Below are 12,031 nucleotides of genomic sequence, written 5' to 3' on the forward strand. Positions count from 1 at the left end.
TAGTAAATGTGAGACACGTGTTAAGTGAAGCAGTACCCAACATTCATATATCTGGTAACTCTGTGAGAAGGATGGGGATGGAAGAGGGAGGGGTAGGAACTACCAGCTCCCCCATGCCTCCCTCCTCTCTTAACCTTTCCTCTCTCACACAGTGGCTGGCTACTGCTGCATTAATCGTTGTTTCACACATAAAGGTCCGAACTGGTAGGCAGGTGTATAAGGCGGAACTTTCCCCGAGTGCACCTGGTTTGTTGGTGGTTGTGTTTATATAAAAGCTGATCTAGTGTTGTCTCTGCCCTCAGGTATACCATCCACCAGGCACCGACAACTGGGACTTGGACATCAGCTCGGTGACATTCCGTGACTCTGGTGTGTATGAGTGTCAAGTGTCCACCAGCCCCAAGGTGTCCCTGCCCATCCTACTGACAGTGTTGGGTGAGTACCAGCTGGAGTGTCCTGGCGACTTTGGCCTGAATTCTTGCCAGCGTAAGCGCTCACTCGCACCGGTATCTTACCAGTTTATTATACAGTGTCACCTTAATATCGTTTGAGATGTTATTTACGCAATACATATTGACTTGATAAAGATAAATTATTTCCCCATTCACAGTGAACCTCGTAATTACTGAGGGGAAAACTCACACACATGTTTACACCACTTAGTGAATGTTTTAATGGCAGTCTAATTCTCCCCTGATCCTCCCCCCTTCTCCCCTCAAAATATTTTTATTGGCATACACAATACGCTGCAGACTTTCTAAATGGTTCTTTTATGTTTTAAGCTCAAAAATATATTGAATGAACGACGCTGTAATATATTTTCTGCACTTGAATAAAATGAATGATTACGTAAATAATTTTTTTGCCTTGTAGGTCGAACCAATTGTAGCTTTAGATTCTTCAATAAACAGACTGTTTCTAAGGAAAAAAATGTAATTTTTTATAGATCTCCTGATACATGACAAGTAAGACAGCAGCGTCTGCTATGTCCCCTTTAACCTCGAGAAGAAACAGAGAATTGCTGACTGGTATGTTCTGTTTCACTTATGTCCCACTATGATCTGCTAGATTTCACAGGTCTGCAGAATTAAAGTCTTTAAAAATAGTTTCATTTCTGAGTAGTTATATTTTATTGCACTTGTGAACACGATAAAAAATATATTTTGAATGTTTCCATCACATCACACTTTAATCCAAATTAAAAGGAAATTTAATTAAAATATAGCAATTTATACATTTCTGTTGCCCTATACAGTAATATTCTAAATTAACTGAAAACGAAAATTTTTAAACATATTCCTAAAGAAAACAACATTATATATTCCTTGACTCACATATAACTTCTCTAGTCTTTGCAACTTCTTCGTCTTTTGCCCCAGAGCTTCGTTTGGTTGCCAGTCGTTTGTATAGCCTACTTTTATCTGGTCCATCCCCATGAATCAGTTAGTAGTAGTCCGTCTTCATACTGACATCCCAAAGTCCCTGGTATCTTCTTTCCATGTCCTTGATATCCTTAGGGAATTTTTCACCCTGTTCTTCACTCAGCACTCCAACATTTTCGAGGAAAAATTCAAAATGTGAATCCGAAGGTAAACTTTGAGACATAATTATTACAACCCAACTCCATAAACTTGACCAATAAATCTCTCACAATTTCCTTAGTAATTTGAATCCTTGTTGTTACCTAAAAACTTAGAAATTGCTTCTTTGAATGATACCCAAGCTTCTCGTTCCAGGTCTTTCATCATACAATCAAATTCTACATCAAAAATTACTTTTCTAATATTAGGTCCAGTAAATACATCCTCTTTCAATTTAGCTTCAGCCAAACCAGGAAACATCTGGCACAAATACATAAAACAGGCTCCATCTTTCGATAGGGCTTTGACAACTGCTTCATTGGTCCAAGCTTAATATGAAGCTGTGGAAACGGCACTGTTTGGATGCACCAAGCTATGTCTGATGATTTTGCCGGGGCACCAAGCTGTAGATATTTTCTCTGTGGCCATTCCTTCAGAACCCATTGTAAATCCTTAGCCCTGCTGTTCCACTTACAAAGAAAACATTGGAATACTGTATACCCTGACTCCTGATCCAGCAAAATTTACAGAATTTTCAGGTCCCCACATAATTATGAACCAACGGTGTTCATTGTAGTTGATTTTCTTGAGAAGATTGGTCAAATTCTGGTATGTTTCTTTTCAGTGCAAAAACAAGCAACAGGTATTGATGCATATTTATTACCATTATGAAGAAGTACCCATTTCAGGCTTCTTTTCGATGAATCTATAAAATTTCTCCTTTCTCTGAAATCTCCATTGTAGGAGATTTCAATGTTCACCACCAATTAGGCTATCCTTTCACTGATCCATCTGGTGAACAAGCCTCACCTTTTCTATCCTTAATTACCTAGAACAGCTTGTACTGCACCCTATCCGTATCCCTGACCACCTAGGAGAGAGTTCCAACATACTTGACTTCTTCCTTAAAACTAATCCTTTTGCTTACGCTGTTAAGCTTTCCTTTCCGTTGGCCTCCTCCAAGTACAACCTTTCACCTTAACCTGTCCTATCGCTCAAGTAAGGCCTGTAGACCCTCCTAAGAAGCGTCGGTTGTGGCACTTTGGAGCTGTTGATTGGGAGGCCCTCAGGCAGTACTTCTTTGATTTTCCGTGGAATGATTATTGCTTCCATGGCCGACAGCCATCTGAGTGTGCCTTGCACATTACAGAGGTTATTCTGTCAGGCATGGAAGCGTACACTCCTTTCTCATATCCCATGAATAACGCAAAAAACTTTGGTTTAATCACGCTTCTTGTAATGCTGTCCACAACAAAGAGGAGCTTACAAAAGGTACCGGAGGCAACCCACCCCTGAACCTCATCTCTTTTGTTCCTGCCTGAAAATGTGTTAAGTCTGTTCTTCAATCTGCTATAATAATTTCATTCGTACTAAATGCTCTGAACTCTCCAGCTCGAATGCTTCCTGCTCCTTCTGGTATCTTGCCAAAAACCTTTCTAACAACTTTACCTTATCATCCTCCCCTCCTCCTTTCCTCTCTGATGGCTCTGTAGCTATTTCTTCTACAGATAAAGCAGATCTCTTTGCTCAAACATTCTCCAATTCCACCTAAGACAACTCCAGTGCTTCCTCTTTTACTTCCCCCCTATGACATGCTCATGGCTGACATTAAAATTTCTTCAATTGACGTATCTTTTGCCATCACTGGCCTCGTTACTAACAAGACATATGGGCAAGGTGGGGTCCCTCCTGTTGTCCTCAAGAAATGTGCTTCTGTGCTTACACACTGACTGGGTAAATTCTTTCTCCTTTGTCTGTCAACTTGTACCTTCCCTTCTTGCTGGAAGTTTGCCCTCATTCAACCTGTCCCAAAGAAGAGTGACAATTTTCATCCCTCAAACTCTCGCCCAATTGCTTTAACATCCTTTGATTCAAAACTTTTTGAGTCTCTTTTCTTTTTTTTCTTTTTATTACTTGTCCGACTCTGGGCAATGGCTCAGGGCCTATATCTTGGGGGCAGTGGCCTATCCCAAGGTCCAGTAGTCCTCCTACACCTCCACATGTCACCACTTGGGCACTAACACCTGCCGTCCATATTGAATACATGCTAGGGCTGTCTCATGCAGGACTGGTGTACTGGTATTAGCGGGGGTACTTTTACGACATGTCGGCGGGTCATCTGGTAGATCAGGAAAGTCTGCTTTTTAGGAAATTCAAATCTTTAAACTGTTCCCTGCCCCAGCCGGGATTCGATCCTGGGTCCATTATGACTGCAAGCCGCCTCTCTACCAATTAAAAAAAAAAAAAAAAATCTTTCCTATCACAACCTTCTTTCTGATCGTCAGTATGGGTCCCGCAAAGGATGCTCCACTGGTGATCTTCACACTTACCGCTCAGACTCCTGACCATCCTCCTTTCGGGACTTTGGCGAAAGTTAACCATTGCACTTGACATCTCAAAAGCCTTCGATCGAGTCTGGCATAAACCTTCAATTTCCAAACTATGTTCTTACGGTCTCTATCCTATCTGTGGCTTCATCTCAAGTTTCCTTTTTGGTCGTTCTATAGCTCAGTGTTGTAGTCAAGACTAGGCACCTCGAGACCAAGACCAAGACCAGAACCTCCGAGACCAAGACCAAGACCAGATCCTCCGAGACCAAGACCAAGACCAGATCCTCCAAGACCAAGACCAAGACCAGATCCTCCAAGACCAAGACCAAGACCAGGCTCTCCGAGACCGAGACCAAGACCAAGAATGTATGTGTTTGCTGAATGAATGAAAAGTAGCTGTAGTCTGCAGGTGCTGCACTGCTGGTCAGTTTTCACGGGCGACTTGGCCCCTCAAGTGAGTGCACTAGTACGCCAATCACCCAGTCCTAGATTATGTATCAGTGCGATACTCAACACCTTTTAAACAAATTTAAGTTGATAATCACGCATGAGTTAAATGAGGCCGAACAGTTTCTGGGAAGACAATTACTAAGAAGAATGAAAGAGAGAAGAGGGAAATAAGGATAATGTCCGGGGCCAAAACTCAAGAATATGGAGGGACCAGGGCCCACAAGAGGACTGTGACAATTTTGCTTCTTTTTCTGGCCTGTGTCAAACGTTTTCCAGGCACCCCAGGGCGCGGTCATAGCTCTCTATGGCCCTGCACACCGATGTTATGACTTTTGAAAGTGTTTTAAGTTTTTAAACTTTTGAAAGTACGGTTTTGATGTTATAATGTACGGTGTTGCGTACTTTGTCAGTGCCATCATACACTTGGATAGCTGTATCTTCCTCATGCGAAATCTGGTTTTCGGAAAACTGATTTTCGCACTTCTCTCCAAGCTTTACCCGTGCCCAAACGATCCATACACAACATATTCATTTTTCAGGATAATTACACAAGAGACCGAAGGGGTTTCGGGATACAGAGGTGGGAAGCATAAAATTTTCATAAATATAATATATATACAGTATTTTACTTCCATAAGGGCTCCAGATGCTTCTCACGGTCGTACCCACTATTTGTTTAAGAGAACAGTTATCACTAACTTTCCCTCTTGAAAGGGGCCCTCATTCGAGTCTGCTCACTGCCCTTCTTGCTACTACAGATAATTTATCGGACCCCAGGTGCCCCCCCCCCCCACTTTAGTGGGGCTAGAAATGCCACTGGGCCACATTGCCATGGCCCCCCACTCATAGGTGAATAAATTGTATGAAATACGGGGGTGGCTGTGAAACGCTAGAAAATATTCTTATTTCTTCTAAAAAGGTCACAGAAGTCACTGCAGGCCTCCGTGATAGCCATTTGGAAGCTCTGAAGGGTAATAACTTGAAAGGTTGGAAGCCACTAATGTATGACTTGGCCCCCATCACTCCAAGATCCTGGCTATGCCCCTGTAAGGGAGAAAATATGTTTACAGAATTTAATGTATGTGAATAACTGAACATCTAGGTAAAATATTTCTGCTTTCATTGCTTCATTGGCATGAAGAAACAAACATAGGAAAAGAGAAATTTTTGTTGTTACGTTTTCCGAGCGAACTAGCTAAACCTGTGGTTTACGTGTAGGAAGGATGTGCGGATTGCATACACCATACACGTATATGAAGTACACGGTAGTGAACAGAGCTGCAAACAAGTATGCATGCAGACGGAGATTATCACTGCGAGAATGGCTACGTCATGCATGCTCTCTCAACTCGCACGCACTCTATCAGCGCTTGCAGGGCTCACCGCATGCATTGTCACCGTAGTGCTAACCAGGCAGTATCAACAGACAGTACAAAGCCGTATGGCGTGCAGTGAATCGAATCAGCCATGAATTTTCTCCGTGTATGATCATAAATTCCGACCTTCCCCACGCTGCAATGCACTTCTTAATGCTAGTCTCGACCTGGTCTCGAGCCAAAACTCCGAGACCAGAAGCTCTGAGACCAAGATCAAGACCAAGACCACGTCAAGCGAGACCAACATCAAGACCTAGACCACATCAAACTGGTCTCGAGACCTACAACATGCTACAGCTATATTTGAAGATGGCCACAGTTCTTCTCCTAGAGTTATCAATAGTGGTGTTCCTCAGGGCTCTGTCCTATCACCAGTTCTCTCCCAATTAGTCATCAGTGATCTTCTAAAATGTACATCTAACCCTATCCACTCCTACACTTTTGACTGAAGCGTCCATGTCAGCAGTTACCTCAACAAACAAAAGATGAAGCTATGGCACACTTAATGTCTGACTTTGCTCATATCTCTGATTTGGGTAAAAATAATCTTGTTTTTAATGCATCAAAAAGTCAGTTCTTATATCTGTCAGCTCGACAAAATCTTCCACAGGAGTACTCTTTGATTTTTAATACTATCCAGCTCAATCCTGCATCATCTTCAAACGTACTTGGGGTTTCAATCTCGCGGGATTTATCTTGGAGAGAACATATTACCTCTCTTATAAAATCTGCATCCAAGGGATTAGGTGTGCTAAGCTGACTCCATGCCTTCTTTACCCCTGGTTGGTTGTTCACTTTATACATGGGTTTTATTCGCCCCTGTGTTGAGTACAACTCTCACGTGTGGGGAGGCTCCCCACATACAGCTCTTCTCAACAAGGTGGAGTCGATGACTTTTTGTCTCATTAACTTTCCCCCTCTTACTGGCTGTCTTCATCCTGTCTTTTCGCAGCACTGTTGCGTCTTATTTTCTCTTCTCTCACTACTTCAATGTTCACTGCTCCTCTGAACTGTCTGCTTGCATCCCTCCACAACTATGGCAGGCACCTAGCATCCGTCTAGCAACAAACTCTCATCCCTTTTCTGTCCAACTCTCTAATGCAACAGTTAACCGTTACTCCCAGTCCTTCATGTATCCAATATGTCAACTCGAGCTGTCTCCCCATGTCTGTATTTCCTACTGCCTATGATCTCCAGTCTTTCAAATGCAGTGTGAAGGCATCTCGAAATGAGTGGATCTTGAACTTGGCTCTCCATTATCTTGTTTTCGTTTTTTTTTTTTTTTTTTTTTCTTGGGGAGAACGTTATTTTGCGGGCACCTGGGCTTTGGTTCCTTCTTCCTTGCATTAAAAATAAATCTCCATTCTTTTACATTATGATCTCTGCCAAGTTTCTGCACTAGGTTATTTACGTCAGCAAAATAAACCAAGGGTCAGTGCAGTAAGCCATTATTTTCAATAAATATCACTGTGATGTAAAACACTAGAAACACTCCACTGAAAGTAATTTACAGGCGCACTAGTCAACTGAGTCAAGCTGAGATATGTTTGCTGCACTCCAATACTAGTATGACTTGTCACTGTGTTGCATTCCAGCTATATCCTGACTTATTATCAAATAAAATGACTGTGATGTTTTAAACATAGATTTTATTATTAGAAAACAATAGTTCAAAAACAGATCATTTTAATAAAATTTATATATGTAAATAATTATTTAGTGGAAAATTATAAAAATCCTATAATTGAAACCACGTGTTTTTATAAGTTATTAATGGAAAAAAATGGTTTTGCTTTTTTAATTCAATGACACAAAATGTATAAAAATTAAATGAAAATAATGACAAAAAATAGTCGATGTATACCTGTGTTACATGAAGAATGAGGTCTTCCTATTTTAGAGGACTTTATTGAAATCTTATGCAATATCCCCAGCACTGAAAAGGGGACCTTGAAAAAATTATCACAAATGCATCACATTCTTCGAGGGGAAGGGTTAACTAGAAGACTTAGGTAGAGTACAATGAGAAGAGGTTTTAGAAATCTTATATTTAGACGACAATACAGTCTTTTCTTATTCGCTGTCCGTGAATTGCGCAATTACCTTTCTTTTATCCCATCCCTGGTGCGCAAAAAATGAACAAAAATTTTCTTTTTTTTAGTATTTCTTTATTATAAGCTTGAAGATAAACATCCAGGGCATCATCTGGTAAAAAAAAAAAAAATAATAATAATAATAATCTCTCTTTCTCTCCATCTTTGCATAGAGCCATGCATAAGTTTATGTAGGGGAGCAGTGAAAAAGTATAAAAAAAAAAAAACATTTTTTTTTTTTTGTTTATTATTAACTTGAAGATAAACACCCAGGACATCATCTGGTGAAAAGGAAAAAATTTCTCACTCTCTCCCTGTCTTTGTGTAGCACACTGCGTAAATCTGCGTAGGGGTCGAGTAGTTAATGGTGATGCACGGCCAGCACAGCCTGAACTGAGGTTTGCAATGCAACGCTACCCAGCCTGAGCTGTGGCTTGCAATCCGCAGGTTGCAGCAGTGTGTGTTTAGGTGAGTGAGTATGTTATGTGGTAAGGAAGAAGCTCAAGTCTCAGTTAAACCCAAAGAGGCTGCCGGCAGTCCTAATGGACCCAGGATCGAATCCCGGTTGGGGCAGGGAACAATTTAAGGATTTGAATTTCCTGAAAAGCAGATTTTCCTGATCTACCAGAAGACCAACCGACATGTCGTAAAAATACCCCCGCTAATACCAATACACCAGTCCTGTATGAGACAGCCCTAGCATGTATTCAATATGGACGGTGGGTGTTAGTGCCGAAGTGGTGACATGTGGAGGTGTAGGAGGACTACTGGGCCTTGGGATAGGTGACTGCCTCCAAGAAATAGGCCCTGAGCCTTTGCCCAGAGTCAGACACGTAAAAATATATATACAGTATATATATATATATATATATATATATATATATATATATATATATATATATATATATATATTATATAGCATGAGCCATGACAGGGGGTTTACCCAAAATTCCTTGTCTTTGCGCAGTCATATCTCAGGAACTAGATAACCAAGAACAGTCAGTTCATGTCCATAATACTCACTAATCCATCCTATCACTGACCGAAATGTCCCAGGTTCTTTAGTATAGGCATTGTGGGGTACAGAGGAGAAGAAGTAATGTAACTTTTTGTTTAATCAATCGACTGTGTTCAAACATGTGAAAGGGCTGTGACCACGGATATATCCCCCAGTATAGCTAGTCCGTTGCAGTTTCACCATTCATTGACATAAATTTCACCATTATCTGTGCAACTCGTTAATTCCATTAATTCGCGCATGGACAGCTTGCAAGGGGGCAGGGCCTGATTTACGTGGTGTGGAGCCCTGGGCCTTGTAAATGGCCGCAGCACACTGGACAGTTTTTACGGTCATATATACTAATACAATTATCCACACATTAGTGCACCTAACTAGGCTTCGTAAAAGCAAAACAACAGTTTATGCATAACAAAACATTCATTTCTAAAAACACTCCTTTGATAGATAGCAGTATACTACACTGCTCTGAGATAAATTAATGACATAGAGAATATAAACACAAACATGGCTGAAAAACTGCACACTCTGAAATTGTGAGATTTTGAAAACTAAAATTTTCCTCCTGGCCTTGAACTGCACAAAGTACTTCTCATGTGCTGACTCTTCTGACTAGTTCGTGTTCAGCGCTGACTATGGCCAGCGATCCCACGCAGTTTTGGGTAATGGTGCTGCACAGAGAAATCTTTATCCTTTTCAGTTACGAGAATGATGAGCGCTGCCACCCTACCACAGTAGTGTATTGTGGAAAACATATTCGTTTCTGCCCATTTTTCAGTCTTCTGTCTGCATTGTCTTGAGAAATGCCTGGAAATAAACAATTTTCGAAACCAGACAAGGTTCCAGGTCATTCAGATAATTATTGCCCAGGTCGACAGCAGAGTCCCGAAGCTTGTCTGTCTGCATGGTCATTATCTCTGACAAGAAAGCGAATCAATGCTGTAATGTTTCATAAGCCCTGAGGCGATCTCCTAGTGATGTTGTTACCTATCAGTGATGGGTATGTAGGATGTGGTCCTGAATCTCTCTCTGGGTGGTAGCTGACTGTCATCTGCATTCTGCTTTATCATGACGTCACTTCCACCTTTGAACACGTTGCCGGTCTTCATACTCGCTATGACCAAATTTTCGAAAGTAATCTGTTCATAGTCGTCGAACCACTCCCATAGATCCAGTACGAACTCTCTGTGACCCAGGTAGTTTCACTGCAGTGGTCAGACCAAGGCTCAACATGCATAACTGCATTGAACCTCTTTAGATTTTCCTTCCATGTTACTAGTAGAAATACCATCTCATGTTCCTCCAGTTCCCTCAAAATAGCAGATACATCACATCTAGCCTCTGCATTTAGATGTTTGTCCATTGTTGAATTATCTAGTACCATGATAATCTGCTTATAGCCATTGGTCAGTGCTTCTACAGTCACCATCCACTCGGGCCGACCACTGTGTATCTGACAAGCACTTGACAACTGGCATGTGTTTCAGCTCATCCCTAAATTTTCGCCGACGAAAGGTTGACTTCCACTGAATCATACCACACATAGTGGCAACATCCTTGTACCACTCAGCAGCAAACATCCCAAACAAAGGTTCAGAGAATGAACCATAAAGGAACAAACTCGACAATTCACAGTGACTTTTTGTGTGCACTTTGGCGCCATAGTATTTGCCAGACATGTTGATGACGTTGTCGTACAATTGATCACGACGGTCGGAAATCGGAATTTCGTTCGTGTGCAGAAAATCCAGGACTACATCTGCAAGCCCCTTTCCAGAATGATTTAGTAAGGGTCCGAAGTCAAGAAACGTTCAACTGGCTCCTCTGGCAACATGTAACGGATAGTTAGACATAGTTGGTTCATGTAGCATGTAACGGATAGTTAGACATAGTTGGTTCATGTGCCACACGTCCTGAGTGGAGTCCACTGAAATAGAGTAGTATTTGGCTCTCAAAACTCCTACTACAATGACACATCACTTTTCCACCCGGCACACTGACTAGTTCTTTACATACTGTCGATGAGAGGTAGCTTATGTGACCACTCCCTTTTGGTTGGCATATATGTAGAGATGTGCCAAGCGAAAAGTGTGGGATTTGCTAAGAAGCTCTATCACTCCCAGGTAATTTCCGTTATGCACAGAACCTATCACCTCACCGTCACCTCGAATGGGCAGACCACGTTCACATAGGAATATGAGGACATCCATGCACTGTCTTAGCACTTCATAGCCTACCAGTAGTGCCGTTCTGACTCGTACTGACAAACTGTATACCAGTGTTAACACATCCTCACAAAGATTTTCTACTGGTCAAACAGGATATTGCTTGTTTGTGCTGATCTGGTTTGCTGTGCCCTTCTGTTGACTCCCTAGCGTGATTCCAGACTTGGAATCGGGAAGTAAACCGACTTTTAGTGTAAACATTAGGCGGCACGTAAAACAAACCAGACGGCTGGTTTTTTGAGAATAGCAAAGCCAGCTGGAATTGATTTCTGCTGCAGATAACATGTTTTCTCTTTTTCTTTTTTTTTTTTTTTTTTCTGAACAAGTTTTTTGTACAATGACAAGTTTTATTTCCGACACGGACAGAAGAATTCTTGTAGCCATTCTCTGCATTACGACATTCTTTACTGCCATCCTCAATCCAGTAGCTTCTGAACTCTTCAGTTAGTTGTTCTGACCAAAGGCCATTTTTTTTTTTTTTCATAATTTCAGCCTTTTCGTTGTCCTCTTGTAGACTACATTCTGAAGTAGAATCATTTGATTCTTCATCGTCGCTAAGTTCACTAACACCAGTACTAGAACCAGCAACAGGGTAAATAGCAGGTAATGCTGACGTAGTAGTTCTGTTTTCCATCAGACATTCATTGTTATCATGTTCTGTGTGCGATAACCCAATTGTTGCTATCGTACTCTTAAGCCAACTTTCCGCTCACTTTCAGCTTCAATACTTTGCTTCCGTTTGGCTGCACCAGACTGGTATTTTCTCCCTCGATCACTTTCACGTCCCGTCATGGCTCTGGCAGGTCCACATAAAGCTACACCTACAATAGAAATTAGTATTCTAACAACTGGCACCTTGTCACCTTCTGTATGATCAGTACAATGCAAAATATGAATATAAACATGCTGTTACATAGATCTATAGATGTTACTGTACTAATAATCCAGGAAAAACATAA

The 12,031-nt window shown here is 41.3% G+C and overlaps 1 protein-coding gene across 1 annotated transcript in view; it reads left to right on the forward strand.

The window, feature by feature from the left end:
• LOC145405500 (uncharacterized) overlaps positions 1-12,031 on the forward strand; it is a 128,202-nt gene that overhangs the window by 65,838 nt on the left and 50,333 nt on the right. The window contains exon 4 of the mRNA XM_080276848.1: positions 303-435. Within this exon, the coding sequence (XP_080132974.1) occupies positions 303-435 (133 nt within the window). The remainder of the gene's footprint in view (positions 1-302; positions 436-12,031) is intronic.

This window comes from Coenobita brevimanus, chromosome 67, assembly GCF_032717465.1.
Source record: "Coenobita brevimanus isolate Jiangsu-jjx chromosome 67, ASM3271746v2, whole genome shotgun sequence".
Lineage (NCBI taxonomy): Eukaryota > Metazoa > Arthropoda > Malacostraca > Decapoda > Coenobitidae > Coenobita > Coenobita brevimanus.